Source organism: Acomys minous (genome assembly GCF_964271855.1).
Source record: "Acomys minous genome assembly, chromosome: 10".
NCBI lineage: Eukaryota > Metazoa > Chordata > Mammalia > Rodentia > Muridae > Acomys > Acomys minous.
In genome coordinates, this window is record NC_140491.1 from 66,506,503 (window position 1) to 66,522,759 (window position 16,257).

At 51.7% G+C, this 16,257-nt stretch overlaps 1 protein-coding gene across 1 annotated transcript in view; it reads right to left on the reverse strand.

Moving 5' to 3' along the window:
- The window catches only part of CFAP77 (cilia and flagella associated protein 77), a 132,343-nt gene that overhangs the window by 11,555 nt on the left and 104,531 nt on the right, over window positions 1-16,257 (reverse strand). Inside the window, exon 5 of the mRNA XM_084798607.1 lies at window positions 15,318-15,419. Within this exon, the coding sequence (XP_084654733.1) occupies window positions 15,318-15,419 (102 nt within the window). The remainder of the gene's footprint in view (window positions 1-15,317; window positions 15,420-16,257) is intronic.

Consider the following 16,257-nt stretch of genomic DNA (forward strand, 5'->3'; position numbering starts at 1 on the left):
ACCTTCGGGTCAGGTTGAGCTGCCCCTCTGGCCACATGAGGCCTACTGTGTGAGTGAGATCTGAGAGCACACTAGACTCCTGTCATCAGAGGTCAACCAGCAGCCTGCTCTGGCCTCCATAGGACGAGGTCTGCATAATATGCTCCTCAGAGCCAAGGGATGAGCTATTTGTTTGTTTGTTTCAAGAGGCTTGAAGGGCTTGGAAAACAGTGCAGACAGCAGTTCACTCCCTGAGCTCATGTTCGTTCTGTTTTGTTTTAAGCCGGGTGTGGCACACACTCTTACAAGGCCAGCAATGGAGAAGGTGGACAGCTGTGTCCCTGGGGCTTGCTAACCAGCAAATCTAGCCAAATCAGTGAGTTGTAGGCCAATAAGAGATGCTGCCTTAGCTGGTGGGGTGGTGTGCCCGCCTTTAACCCCAGCAGGAAACAGAGGCAGGTGGATCTCTGTGAGTTGGAGGCCAGCCTGGTCTACAAAGAACATTCCAGGACAGCCAGGGATACACAGAAAAAACCTGTCTCAAAAAAAGAAAAAAAGAAAGAAAGAAAAGAAAAGAAAAGAGAAAGATGCTGCCTTTAAAGGAAAAGGAAAAAAGAAAAGGAAGATGAACAGCCCCTGAGGAACAGCACTCAGTTTCTCTGCCCTCTACATCCACTCATACACATGTGTGTGTCCAGCCCCTCACAGATGTGTACACACACACACACACACACACACACACACACACACACACACACCAACCACAAGAGATTGGAGACCTATTTTCTTAGCAGCATAAGTGTAGAAATCAACTATTTGGAAGCTGGCATGGTGGCACATCCCTGTAATCCCAGCACTTGAGGAGGCAGAGGCAGGCAGATCTCTGTGAGTTCAAGGCCAGCCTGGTCTACAAAGCAAGTCTAGGACATATAGGATGACATAGAGAAACCCTATTTCAAAAACAACAACAACAACAACAAAAAAAAAAAAAAAAAAAGAAAAGAAAAGAAAAAAAAAAGAAAAAGAAAAAGAAAAAAGAAAAGAAAGAAAAGAAAAGAAATAAACTGTTTGGGCATGTTCCTAGGATATAAACCATTGTCTCAAACCATTCCCAAAGAGTTGTCTGACCCAATAACAGCTACCCGCCCCCCTCAGCCTCTGCAGTCACCATCAGCTTCCTGCCCCGGTGGATTGGCACAGTTTGCAGTTTATAGACCTGTGGATCTGGGTGATAGCGTTCATCTCTTGGCATGATGTCCTCAAAGTCTGCCCAGGTTGGAGGATGGACACACCCCATTTCTAATGACTGAGTCTTACTTCCTTGCATGTGAAGGCCGTGTTTTCTTTGCTTATTACCAGATGGATGCTTGAGTTATTTCTGTTATTTACTTATCTACTGACTATCATGGATGTCAGGAATGCCTGAGCACGCGGATTTGTGTGCCGTACGTTTCCATAGCTCTTGGGTATACATGGTAAGAGTAGAACTGTTGTGCCCTGTGGGACTTTGTTTCTGCTTCTAGCAAAGTGCTGAAGTGTGCTTGCAAAGTGGGGCGGGGTGTTCCCGATTTTTATCAGCAACACATGGGTGCTCTGCTTTCTTCCAAGTCTTGCCAACACTTATATTGTCTGTAGCCATGCTCATGGGTGCAAGGGTGGCCCACTGAGGCTTCGACTCGCATTTCCCTAGTGGCCAATGAGCAACTTGTGCTAATTGGCACTCTCAGTGGCATCTTCAGACAGTGTCTGCTCAGGTCCTTTGCTCATGTTGAATTTGGGTCGTTTATCTCTTTATTGTCGAGTTACCCGAGTACCTCATATATCCATAGGTGCAAGGCTCAGACGAGACACGATTTCCCTGGCCCATACCTCACCACATAGCCAAGGATAATCTTGGATTTCTGGTCCCCATGCTGGATTCACAGGTATGCACTACCAAGCCAGGCTTTCTTTTCATTTTCTTGACAGTAGTATTTGGACTACAAATAGTTCATCTTAGCCCAAAGGCCAACAAGTGAAAATAATTTTTTTTTAAATTTTGGTCAAGTTCAGTTTATTTATTTTTCTCGAGTGAGTTATATTTTATTTCCTTTTTGCATAGAGAATCATCTTGATGGGACATTAGAAGAAAGGATTTAGGAATACAACTAAATAAAAGATTTATTTGAGCTGGGCGTGGTGGCACACATCTTTAATCCTAGCACTCAGGAGGCAGAGGCAGGTGGACTGCTGTGAGTTCGAGGCCAGACTGGTCTGCAAAGCAAGTCCAGGACAGCTACACAGAGAGACTCTGTCTCCAAAACAAAACAAAACAAAAAGAGATTTATTTGGGTGGGCCCTCAAAGTATTTCCCAAGGCAACAAAGATGGATGTGGGCCCTTCTCTCCTCAGGTAGCTTCAGTTCACCTGGCCCTGGGACAGTCAATGTGTATGTGGGACTCAACACTCCACTGCAGGGTGGAACATAATGATTCAGGGGGCAGGGAGGTCTGCAGGGCCTGGCAAAGGCATGGCTGTAGACTTCCCAAGCCGTGTTCGGTGCCAGAATAAAATCAGCACCAATACATGCCTCCATAATTATCTTAAATGAGCCTTCGTTTGTTTGCCTTTGGAGAACAGGGCTTCTCTGTGTAGCCTTGGCTGTCCTGAACTCGCTCTGTAGACCAGGCTGGCCTCGAACTCACAAAGATCCGCCCGCCTCTGCCGCTCTGGTGCTGGGACTAAAGGCAGGTGCCACCACTGCCAGCTTCAGATGAGCTATTTTGAAAAATGGATCTGCCTTTATAACTGTTAGTCTCGAACACGCTTTGGAGCAGGGGTGGGAAAGCTGTGGCTGTCTATCCCCTTGTGAGAAAGACGGGGTTCCCCTGAGGAGATCTTGAGTGCAGCCCCTAAAACACCCCAAGCCTCAGAGTGGTCGTTCCACACAGCATCTGCCTCCACTATGGCTTCCTTCCACGGGGAACCCCAGTACCATCCATCATCTTGGCCTCCCAAAGAAGAATGTCACACTGGAAGATGCCACGATGGCTCGGCTCGGGGGAGGGTAAGTGTGACATACAGGGAGACCCCTTTTCTGTCCCCACCTCAAGTCCCCCGAGTAACACGCGTATGCACACACACACTAGCACACATGCTTGCACACACACACCCTGGGATGCAAATGATAACCACCCACCCATCACTGTGAAGCTTGACAGAAAATAATGAGAAACACTAAATCTTTTATAAGGTCAACACTCGCCTTAGCAGAGCAGCTGTCAAACAAGAAAAGAATTTAGCGCCGGAGCCACGAAACTTCCATCGGCTCATTAAACCCAACAGGGCCCGGGCCTGGCGTGGCGGAGGAGACGAGGGGCCTTCCGTTTTGTGTCAGTAATTTGCGGTGGAGGAGGCAGAAGAAACAGCCAGCGCCAAAGGGGCCTGGGGGGCGACTGGGGAATCGTTAGCGCGCCAGGATCGGCCGCAGCTCCTAATTGGAAGCATTGGGCATTATCAACCGAGGATTTGCCTCAGCTCCCTGACAGCTCGTGGGCCCAAAATGATCGCCCACTTGTCAGCGTAAAAGACCATTAAAAACAAACCGTTTTGATTTAATTGGAGGCGGTGCACTGTGGGACCAGGTGAGCAGGCTCGGCAGTTGGCTCACCCGGGCTGTGCCCCTTCTCCCTCGGCAAGCTGGGTCAGGCCCAGGTATGAAGGTGGGGTGTGTGTGTGTGTGTGTGTGTGTGTGTGCAGACTTTTCGTCTTTCAAAAACTGTCTGAGAAAGGAGTGAGTGGGAGACAGAGAGAACTTCAGAGCAGCAAGGAGGTCTCTTTTTCAATGGGCCTGTCAATAAACACAGTGACAAGCCGAGCTGCTGAGAGGGGTCCCTTCTTTTCAGAGGCTGCATGATGGGGCTCCTTTGGCTCTATTCTTATTCTTTTTGGGGGAAGTATCCCCAAGCCTCCATCCCCAAGGGGTTCAGCCAACCAACAAGCAGTGGGATATCCCCAGTGGGTACCCCAGGTTCAGCTGTAGCTTGCCCACCCCTTCAGAATATCAGAACATAGAAGGTCATGTTTGCTTCTCCTCAGTGCCCAGCAAGGCTTTCTTTCTCTGTCAGCTCAAGAGAGCTAGAGTACTAGGAGAGGCGATGTCCTGAAAGAGACCTTTCTGAGGACCCTCTCTCTGTAAGCAGACAACCCCCAGGACCTAGGTTGCCTCAGCAACATCCCCTTGGGAAAGATCATGGTGTGCTAAGGACATCTGGTCAACAAGCCTACCCATCCCTGTAAACAGCCACTCAGAGAAATGCTGCCTAAGCACCTGTTGGCGTCTCTGACCAACGAAGGTACCTCCCAGCACACCAAGGACCTGTCAGGACGGGATCTGTGAGTGGAGTCACCCAGGAGCAAGGGCTAGGGGTGCGGTGCATGGACTCTCAGAACTGTTCACACCGCAGGTACTTGATAAATACTAACCGGCTCTTGCCAGATCTTGAAGAGTAGAGGGAATTAATCCCCCTCCTTCTCACAAAGCAGCGATCCTGTTTGTTGCTTATAGCGTCTTTGACAAGATAACACGTGCAGGCGCAGGCAGGCAGCGCTGGAGAGGTGTGCCAGGGAGAGCTGGGGAGCCTTCCCAGACACCACTGCTCATTTTGATGAAGGATCAAATGGGAGGAGACACTGGATCCCTGGTGAGCTGCAAACTCCAGGGCTCCAAATTTTGCCGCTGAATTTGGTCAATGGGGATTCCTTAATTACTTTCTCTGGAAGTTTCCCTGGAAGTGCTTATCTGAGCACACGGTTCCTTGGTTGACAGGGTCTTTGATTTTTGTGCTCGATTGTAAATTAAGTCCTTTGCTGTCCCCGCTCAAATGGCACCCCCCTGCACCTAATTGGGTATTCATATAGGCTGCTGAGCAGCTCCGACAATATTGCTAGGGCAGCCAGGGCCACACTCAGATATTCAGTGTCTCAGCCTGCAAGTGTGGGCTGCTGCATCTCTTAGTGATCAGGAAGGCATTCTTCTGGTGTCTTTGAAGAAGAACAGAACTTTCTCGTGGGCAATGATTCGAGCCATGTCAAGTCACAAGGACAAATATCAAAGCAAAGTGTCCTCAGCTACATAGGAAGAATGTCAACACCATGTTCTGAACGTGTCCTGGGGGAAAGCATGAGGCTGCCGTGGGCCTTGGGGGTAACTCTACCAGTAAGTGTATTCAGTAGACATTTAACGAATAGTTGCTATATAAACAAAAAGATGGACGATGGGTGCACGGATACATGGACAAATGGATGGAAAGATGAGTGGATGGAAATTTGGATGGAAAATGAATCCATGGTTGATTGGATGCCTGGGTTCATGCATACATGGATGGATGGATGGATGGATAGATGGACGGATGGACAGATGGACGGATGGATAGGTGGATGGATTAGGAACTTGTAGTGAGACAACAAAACCCTTAGAAGTTGATCTGCTTTTCTCAATTTAAGTTCTAAGTGCAAGAGGCATTCCATTTTTCGGGTATCAGTCCCCTGTCCCCTTCCAGGTGATTTGAAGGTGCACAGTGGGTCGCACATGAGGGAAATAAGATCTTCTAGGGTTGTGTAAAGCTGATCCAGCCCAGAGTGAAATTCAGATTTTCTGGGCCCCTGGGAGAACATTTTCTAACTCTTGTTCGAGGTCTGCTATGCGGGGCACAAAGGCACACACGGCTTCAGGGCCAACCACACTTTCCCACAACAGGAAGGACAGCACCAGCATATCGTGGGTGGAATGTAGGTGCCAAGGCAGACAGGGCTGACTTCCTGCCCTGGCCCTATCACATGTCAGCCTTGTGACCAGGAGCCTCCGTTTCTCACAAAGTCAAGAGTCTCATGGTCCATCCATCCTGTGGGGTAGCCGTCAAGCTCATGACTTGGGACCTGACACCAGGCACTGGCACTCAAGGCAGGGTCGCTGCTACTATTGTTACTACGATGTGATGCACAAATCCAGCTGAGCCTCTCCTGAGCACTCCTCAGCGGAAGCTCTCCCCACAGTGACTGCGTCAGGGGGCATCTGACGAGCATCTTCAACCCATAGCTGTGCTCGGAACTGTGTAGAAGAACAGTTCAAAGTGACAAAAGACGTGATGAAGGCCAGAGGTCACAGTCTGGGTGGGTGTGTCCCTATTGTTACAAGCCAGGGCTATACTTTTCCACACTCAGAGCTCTGCCCCCCAAGAGCAGTCAAGAACCTGGCAGCTGTGGAAAAGTAAGTGCCTTGGGAAATTTGCAAAGCTGTCATGTTCAAGGGGAGCCAGGGATTCAGGGGGCTTCAGAAGCCAGAAATATAACCAGGAAGTGGGAGGCAGAAGGAGACAGGTTTGCACTGAACCTGAGAAAGAAGTTGCCAAGGACTGATGAGTCCCTGCTAGTCACAGTGAAACACCCATGGGGTGGCATTGGAGGCAGGGCCTCTGGGAGGCGATTAAGGTTAGATGAGGTCATGACCAGGAGCACCAAATGATGACACGGGTGGCCATCTAAGGACCCCCTCCCCCGTACATCTCTATTTCCTCACCCCTCTGCCGTATTTCTTATATTTAAGGCACAGCAAGAAGGTGCCTTCATCTGAACCTGCCTACAGTGCAGATTGGATTTCTAGCTTCCAATACCAGAGGGTCCAGCCTGGGGTGTTCTGTGAGAGCAGTCCCGAGCTGGCAGGTCTAGCCTTGGGTATTCTGTGAGAGCAGTCCCGAGCAGGCTGGTCCAGTCTTGGGTACTCTGTGAGAGCAGTCCCGAGCAGGCAGGTCTAGCCTTGGGTATTCTGTGAGAGCAGTCCCGAGCAGGCTGGTCCAGCCTTGGGTATTCTGTGAGAGCAGTCCCGAGCAGGCTGGTCCAGCCTTGGGTACTCTGTGAGAACAGTCCCGAGCAGGCTGGTCCAGCCTTGGGTACTCTGTGAGAGCAGTCCTGAGCAGGCAGGTCTAGCCTTGGGTACTCTGTGATAGCAGCCCCAAGCAGGCTGGTCCAGCCTTGGGTACTCTGTGAGAGCAGTCCCGAGCAGGCTGGTCCAGCCTTGGGTACTCTGTGAGAGCAGTCCCGTGTAGGCAGGTCTAGCCTGGGGTGTTCTGTGATAGCAGCCCCAAGCAGGCTGGTCCAGCCTGGAGTACTCTGTGATAGTACCCCAGAACAGACTGGTCCTTAGGGCCTGTTGCCAGCAGGCCTGGTTCCCATTGCAGAGCCCACCTTGCTGCGTAACACACCTATGGACACACACCCACACCCACTCTAGTAAAATGCATAGCTCAAACTACCAAGCAGTGGTGGCTGACCACGACCCACGGTGCTTCCTTCTCTAGCATCTGCTGGGTCAGGTCCCAGAATCTTTGTTTGAGCCCAGGTATAGCTCAGTGCTGGAGAATAGCTTGCCCATGGGGGAAGATGCCAAAGCCTGACACAGACTAGACCTATGTAGACCAGACGCTGTGCTCCTGTGTGAGCATCCTCTGGCAGTGAGGGCGGCAGCCATGGGGCAAGTTGGACTATGGCCAGCTTGGGGCTCTCTCAGCCTGCAAATTTAGCCATTTTACCACAGTTGGTCTGCTTCCCACTTGCAGCATGGCATCCTGAGTCTCGCATCGATGGCCTTTTTCCTCCTTAGCCTCAGGGCCAAACTGCAATTTAAAAGATGTCAGTGGGTTTTTTTGTTTTTGTTTTTTGTGTGTGTGTGTGTGTTTTTTTTTTTAAATCAAAGTCGAGTGGCTTTCAGGGCAGCAGGAAGTATGGTTTTACAGCAAGGGCTTAAATCAGCCAAGCAGGGCTGGCCACGACCCTCTGGACACCCATCAAAGCCTTGCTGCTGAGTGCCTTCCTTCTCCTCCTCTCCCCTCCCCAGGCCCCTCAGTTAGCACCGCTGACCCCTGACCTCAGCTTCAGGCCCTCAGCTCTCATCAGCTCTTCCAGAGCCTGACCCTGGAGGCTGTCCGTCCAAGCCCACGTCTCTGCTGGGTACCTCCCTGGCTATTAACCTGGCGCGTGACTGTAAGCCTGTGAGGCCTGGCTTCCCCATCACCAAGGTAGGGGGCTCTTTCTTCATGCCACTGGGTTCCTGAGAGAGTGTCATGTTATGCAACAATACACAGAGGTACCCAGGCTGGTACCCGGAAAGATCTCAGCATGGGTGGCACAGGACGTGGCTATCACCGCATCCCTCGGTGATGGCCATCATCACTGTTACTTTTTCCCACTCTGTTTCCACCCACAAGATTTTGGTTGAACCACACACAGTTGTTTGCGTTGCTCTAACCATTTCCCAGGATGCTTTGAGCGGAGCAAGGGAGGAGGCCACAGTGTCCCCTTCCTCCCCAGGCTGTTCTCTGAGGCCCTTGTGGGTGCATCTTCTTCTCCACAGGAAGCCAGGGAAGCTGTGCTTGCTCTTGTAACAACTGCATACATTTCACCTGCTCATTTACACCACTAAATCACGGAATGCCATCTGCTAGAACCCACCACGGGTGTCACGCAGTTTTAGGGACCATTTCACCAGCCACTTTGATGCTGGCTGACAGGAGGTGACAAGTGGGACACGGAGGAGGAAGACATCCCAGAAAGGGCAGGCTCCTCCCTCAGTCATGGGGTCCTACTTAGCTTAGGGGAAGGTTTAGTCCCGTGTAAATGAGCTAAAAGAAGAGTTGAGAAACTCAAAGTCTCCCTCGTTCCCAAAATTCAGCCTGAAATTCTCACTGTCTTTGCAGGTTGGAGATCTGCGCGTGGGCTACAGAAGCAGCTCAGCTCGCCTGGCACAGATGAAGCTATGTGGTCAAGCCCCAACACTGCATTAAGCAAGCATGGTGGGGCAAAGCTACAATCCTAGGCCTCAGAAGATGGGGGGTGGGGGGGGGGCAGGAGGGGCTAGAGAGACAGCTCGGCAGTTAAGAGCACTTCCTGTTCTTGGAGGAAGCCCGAGTTCAGTTCTCAGTACCCATATCCGGTTCACACCTGCTTGTAATTCTAGCTGCAGGGAATGTGATGTGTTTAGTCGCCACAGATACCTGTGCTCACGTGTACACACATAACCACACACACATACAGAAAATTAAAAATAAGCATTCCAGGCCAGCCTTGGCTACATAGTGAGTTCGAGGCCAGCCTGGGATTCATGAGGCCCTCTTCTTACGAAAAAAGAAAATGAAAAGAAACTTAACTTATAGTGTTAAATAAGTTATCTGTATGGTTGGGTTTCTTTTCTTTTCTTTTTTCCTGAGGCAGGGTCTCACTTTCTAGCTCTCTGGTTGTCCTGGAACTCACTATGCAGACCAGGCTGGCCTTGAACCCACAGAGAATCACCTGCCTCTGCTTCCTGAGGGCCAGGTCTGAGGAGTGCACCACCACACCCAGCTTCTGGTTTTCAACATAATATTTTCAAACTCAGTAGGGGAGGAGAGCATCCTGGATTAAGCTGAAAATCCCCAGGAGCTGGCGGGATTTAGGGGGCTGAACAAGGCCTGTGGGATGCCAGCCTCAGCCTGCCCTTGTGTCGGTTTTTTCTCCAGCCCCTTGGTCGCAGACCACCCCCCCAAAACTTCTCTACTGCTCCAGGTATCTGGCGAGCACCCCCCCCCAACTCCCGTTTGCTGCAGCCCAGCTCTGTCCTTCCTTTCCTGTCTCCTCAGCTGTTTGTGAACCACTGAGCAGGAAACCCCAGAAGGTGTCAGGTTATGTAAGTCCCTGCTCAGTCCCCGCCCAGGCAACTCTTCTGCATGGCTCTGTCTATAACAAGGGCAGCAGCACCTGGCTTCCAAGTCACTCTCCAGTCTCCTGACTCTGCATGTGAATGTCCCCTTTCTACACTCGGTGCCCTTCCGGGTGACAACAGATGATCCTTACTCCAACTTGAGAGTGACGGGACCCTTAAAATACGCCAGTGAGAGGCTCAGGGCGGGGCTGTGGATCTGGCTTCAGGCTTCCCTGCTTGGATCTGGGAAACAGGATGCTGGGATGGGACATCCACCGGCAGGAGTGATCTCTCTTGGTGTTAAGTTCTTTGAAGAGGTGGGGGCAGTCGGGTGCACTAGGTTGGAGACCTCTAGGGCTTAACAGAGAGTTAACTTTGCAGCCAGCTATGATTTGTACGGGAGCTTAAAGGTGGCAGAGAAAATCCTTTCCTTGCATTCAGCTGCTTCTCCTAATCGGCTGCTTCTCCGGGTGGCCCTGCTTGGCTGACTGCAGATACGTTTTCTTCCCTCGGTCTCCGCTCTCGTAAAGGAGCCAGAGGCCCAGGAGACCCGAGGCAGGGTTAGTCTTCCACAGAAAGAGGAGGCTGATCCCAGCGTCCAGAGCACAGGAGCTTGTAAATCAAACTGTTAGCTTAATGGCTTGGGCCATTATTCTAAAGCAGTGGGGCTGAACCCAAAAGCCAAATGAAAATATAGTCAATTTGTTCTTACTTTAGTGACTGAAAGACTATGTAATGTTGGTGGGGATCGGCACTGCAGACAAGCAAGGGCTAGCAGGGAGGATGGAGTGTGTGACAGAGATGGGGCTGGGATGTGCGTGAGCAAGGCCCACTTTCGGTGTGTGTTGTGTGGTGTGTAGGTGTGTATGTGTGATGTGTGTGGTGTAAGTGTGTGTGATGTGTGTGGTGTAAGTGTGTGTGTGTGATATGTGTGGTATAAGTGTGTGTGTGATGTTGTGGTATATCTGTACATGTGTGATGTGTGTTATAAGTGTATGTGTGTGATGTGTGTATATAAGTGAGTATGTGATATGTGTGGTATAGGTGTGTGGTATTAATATATGTGTGTAGTAAGTGTGTATGATGCGTGTGGTAAGTCTGTGTGTGTGATGTGTGTGATAAGTGTGTGTGTGATGTGTGTGGTAAGTGTGTGTGTGTGTTGTGTGTGGTAAGTGTGTGGTAAGTGTGTGTGTTTTGTGTGTGGTAAGTGTGTGTGGTGTGTGTGTATATGATGTGTGGTGTGTGTGATGTGTGTGGTGTGGTGTGTGTGTGTGTGTGTGTGTGTGTGTGTGTGTGTGTGTGTGTGATGTGTGGCCAAAGTCATTCTGGCTTGCTCACCATCATGTTCTCAGATTAGAGAACAGAGCTGGCATGGAGGTGTTCAAGGAGAACACGTATGAATGATGAGTACGAGCTGATAGGTGGGTGGGTGGACGGACAATCACCTCTGTCCTCAGGGCACGCATGGCCGGCTTACTGTGAGCTTACTGTGAGCCAGGAGCCGCGCTGAACTCTGCACAAATGTGTCCTGCCAGAGAACTTCATTAGCGCATCTTACAGAAAAGGATGTAAGCCTTAGACAGGCGACGCTATCTGACACAGCAAGGTACCCTCACCATTCGACTGCCTGATGCTGGAGGCTCTCTTGAACACACAGACACCGTACCAGGCCATTCCCACCTCCCTGCCCCTGGCCTCTCTCCCCTCTGTAGTCCCCAGCACACACTACAGACAGAACAAGAATCTCAATGCCCCCCCTCCCCCCTCGGGGAGCAGAGAGGGTCAACCCTAAAGGGTAGGAGCTGATGACTTCCTGTCTTGGTGCAGAATACGCCTCCCAGGCCTGACCCTACTCTCTTATTTTTTGGATGTAGAGATTGGGCCTCCAAACTCCCAGCGTCTCAACTGGCCCCTCACATTGTGAACATCCTGGCTGCAAGGCTCCACAGCAGCTGCTGGGAAGCCCTCCACCCTGCACTGCCAATCGCAGGACACAGACAGAGACCAGAGAGAAGTCACTATAGGGATGCACCACTGTCTTCCTTGGCCTCTCTCTTCTCATGCCGAAGACTAGGGGTCTTCCCTGGCTGGCTGAGAGAGAGCAGAAAGCCGCCTGTCTGACACGGTGACCCAGCCACGGGGTGGACGTCCCACCCTGCCTGCTGTTTTTCCATGTGAAGGGTGTTTAATTATTTCTGACAGAGTTCAGCCTCGACATCTGTTCGTGAGCAGGGAGGGTCCATTTAGGTTATCCATCACCGTGACAGGTTCAACTTTTTTGGAAGTGCATTTTCCCATCATAATGGGGCCAGGGTGGGGGCGGCAGATCAGCAATGACATGCGACCCAGACAAAGGCCCTCCCGGGGCTTCCTGTACTGTGAAACGACAGCAGCCTGACCTGGCCCGGGTGTGCCTTCTGAGCACAGCCCCTGCCTGCGTTGGTGGCAAGGCTGGGGCGTCTGTGTGGGTTGGAGGGTCTCATTGCGTCTGTGGGATGCTGTGAAAAATCTTTGGTCATTCTGGACTGGTTACCCATTCATTTCAGGGGTTACTCACCGCCACCACATCTGTGCCAGGCACCCCTGAGCCTTGAGGAGATGGCTAGAGCCTTGAAGCCCGGTTCTTGTGGACTTACACATTACTGAGGAAGATGAAAGACTGTCTAGTTAACCAGCTGACTGCAAAGTTGCTAGGCTCTTCAAAGGGAAGCAGAGAGGCCCAAGGCACCCCTAGGTGACGAGGAAGGACCTGATAGGGCTGCTTTGGAGACAGGGAGAGGTCTCAGGAACCCCGAGATTAAGGCAGCTCTATCCTCAGCATCCACGCCGGGGGCACTGGTACCTACAAATTGTGCTTATCCAACACTTGGTTGTGCTGCATGCTCAGTCAGTATTGCTGTCAGCCCACGTCCTATAACGGCAGTTCTCAGGGGTCCGAGGTTCTCTGAGGGGCAGATAATGCTCCTGAGCAGTCCCGCTTAAAGAACCTGGCACATATGTTATGTTCCAGAGCCCGTGTAATGGGTAATTGGACACGAACTTGCAGGATTTCAGGGGCATCCTTGGGAGGCATACAGGAAAGGCTTGGGCTTGCCCCTGGCCCTCTGTCTAAGGTACCTAGTGTTGGGATTCACACCCAGTTAAGCGGCTGAGGTGCCTATTTAACCAAAGCAGACCTGGCCTCCAGGTTCTTCCAGCATCCCTCAGTCCCTACCTGAACTTTCCAGCCCAAGGGCTGGGCTTCCTTTCCCTCTATAATCCAGACATTTTGGTTTTCTCTCCTCTCTCTCCGGGCACACGCTCTTTCTCTCTGTCTCTGCTTTTCTGTCTCTCTCTGCATGGCGGCTTTCCTGGTCCCGTTCCTTGGGACTGCCCCGCCCCGCCCCCATCCTAGAGCTGCTCCCAATAAAACTGCCTTTATTGGCAAGCCTGTAATTTGGCTTGCGTTGGCTCATGTCGTGGGTGGAGAATACCTATCACCTACCCAGTTAGCATCATGGGCAACACAGGCTATGTAAGGTTCCAGGCTAGCCCCTCTAGGGAGGCTGGGGAAGCACTAGACTCCACTTCTGTTGCACCATGAACCCCGATATTGTGTTGTTTACTAGAAAACCCTGTTTTTTAGTTGTGGTGTGGCTCAGTCTTAGCACATGCCTTTAACCCAAGAGCTTTCTGTTTGAATTAAATAAAGTCAACTATAGGTCAAGAGGCGGGGCCAATTGACAGGAAATGAACATAGGATTATTAAGAAAAAAACCAGAGAGGAAGAGGAAGTGAGGAGGACGAAAACAGAAGCACACAGGAAGTGGAAGGGAGGGTCTTTGGCTGAGGAGGAAGGTCAGCTGGGCGCTTTCTCTGCCTCTCTGAGCTAGTAGGCTTTCACCCTAGCATCTGGCTCCTGAGTCTTTATTGGTAAAATAGAACGATTGAGATTTGGTTAAAAACAACACACTTCACCTGCAAGGCAGGGTCGGGATGTTTGTTCTGAGGATAAAATGCCATTTATCTACTCCACATTAGCCACACATGACGCGTGCCACCAGACAGGGTTGTCATTGCTTGGTAACTTCTTCTAAGAATACCTCAGAAGTCCTAGTGTGTAGCAGAACTCCCCAGATCCTAAGACAAACCCAGTTCTCTAGCAAACAGAGGCACGGAATCATCTCTAGCCTCAAGCTCCTGTCAGGCCACCTACTGTAAGCATAGAGGGCACCCGGAGGCTACCTTGTGCCTATGGGAGCTGGGGGTCCTGGTGCCCCTCTGGCAACGTCACCCAGATGCCCGCATGCATTTGGTCACTGGCATAATAGAAAAAAAGGGGAGGGGCCAAGGAGGAAATGAAAGAGGGAGGGGCCTAGGAGGAGACTGTGACCGAATGCAAGCAGAGAGATGTGTGGGACACAGAGAGAAATGGAGGAGCTGGAGGGAGGTTTTGATGTGGAGACTCCGAGCTGACAGGTGCTAAGAAGTGGCAGTGTGGCGGTGACTCCCGCCACCTCCCCATCAGTGTTCGGTCATGACATTTACTGTGAGCTCAGCAGAGGCCTGGGCTGATGGGCAGCGGGGCGCATGGTCACTGACATATGTCGATGGAGGCCACTTGGGCAGGACACGAGAGGCCACATCCAGCGGGGCAAAGCAGCCTTCCCGCTGAAGCTCAGCAGCTTGTTCAAGCACATTAGGCTCAGGAAGGCAGCGGCCCCTTCACTGTCTAACTCGCGGTTTCAGGCAGCACAGCCGGGCCGGGCTGGCTGGGAATATTGCTTGTGCAGCTGTCTTGACAGGGCCAGGGATGTCCCTCATGACCTTCAAGGAAGACTCCTTCTGCCTGGCTTTGGTACACACAGCCTATGCAGCCTCTTTCTTGTCCTAGACCCAGCATCTTCAGCACATCCATTCGCTTTAGTGTACAGTGCTACCCGACTCTGCCTCCCCCTGCCCCTCCCCCCAGTTCTCCACCTAAACAGCCTCTGCTTCTGGGTGGCCAGCCATCCCAGCTCTGTGCTGAGACTGCCTGAGCTCTCCCAAGACTCCGCCTTTTCCCAGCATTCTCTGTGTTTCCGGTCTATAAAACAGGTCAATATCAGCAGGTCGCCCATGGGTGTGTATCAGTAGTATTAGCCGAGGGCTGATGGGATGGCTCAGTGGGTAAAACGCTTGCTGCCCAAGCTTGAGGACCAGAGTTCAGATCCCCAGAGCCCACATGAAATGAGGTGCCATAGCCTGCCTCTGCAGTCCCAGTGTACCTAGAGTGAAGCGGGAAATGGAGACAGGAAAAAGCCCAGAAGTTTGGGCCAACTAGCCTTCCGTACAACAAACACGAGAGTCCACCTGGCGTCAGGTGAAAGACACAAGTGACATGCAAAGCTGTCTTCATAGTAGACATCTGCACTCACATACATACACACGTATGCACACTACCCCAGCCCCATCACACACACACACATACACACACACACATACACACACACACACACACACCTCTAATGAGCCAAGCGGGCTCAGAACCCAGATGGATGCTGTGTCCTGAGCATCGGGGGGGCAGAAGATCACAGAATTCTGAGACAAGTAGGCATCAGCTAGCTCAGAAAGGGGACAAAAGTGGCAGGGGGGGGGGGAGGACCCTGACCTTCTGGAAGTGAGGCAGGTGCCAGAGAGCATCCAGCTTCACAGGCGGCTTGTACTTCCTCAGCTGGCTGCTCCTTGTCTCATACAATTTCCCCAGGATCACCTGCGGGCCAGAAAGGAGTCGGTGAGATGCTCGCCCTGCTACTCGAAGGTCTGGGAATCACCATGGAAACAGCCCCTCTGCGCATCTCTGTGGACAAGGTTCTAGACTGGGCTAATTGAGGAGGGAAGACCCTCACTGAATGCGAGCGCTACTGGCGCATAGCCTGGGGTCCTGGACCGACAGCAAAAGAAGGAGAGCTGAGCAGAGGTGGTCATCTGTCCCTGCTTCCTGACTGGGGCAATGTAACTCCGCCTCCATGCCTCCTCCGCCATGATGTGTCTTCAAATAGTGAAGGAAAAGAAATCCTCCCCTCTTTATGCCACGTTGTCATGCGTGTCATAGCAACAATACAATTAACACACCAGGGCAATGACCGTGGAGCTCTGGGGCAGGGGCTGGGATTGCTGGGTGACAGCCTTGAAAGGTCACTTTGCTCCAGGCTCTGTGGCCATTTCACGGCACTGCCCCACTGGTCCTACTCCTGGTAACAGTCCACGGTTGCCTTGGTTTCTGATTTGACCCCAGGGCAGCAGCGGTGAGGGAGCCGCCCTTACACCCACCTCCTACCCTAACACAGCTCCTGGGGCTCACAGGGAACCCTGGCATCTGGGTGACTCAAAGGGTGTCACTATGCCATGGAGCAGGTCCCCATGATGGTCTGCTCAGGAGGAGGAAGGAAGGGAGGCATCTTGGGGGAGAGGGAACTTGAACACAGCCAGAATCTGGGAGGTCTCTAGTGGGTTTCAAAGGTGTGTGGGGGGCATTTCTTCTGAACCCGAGTTCAGTGCCCACCAACAGGTAACAACAGGTCTATAACCAGTCCTGTAGTCCATGGAGT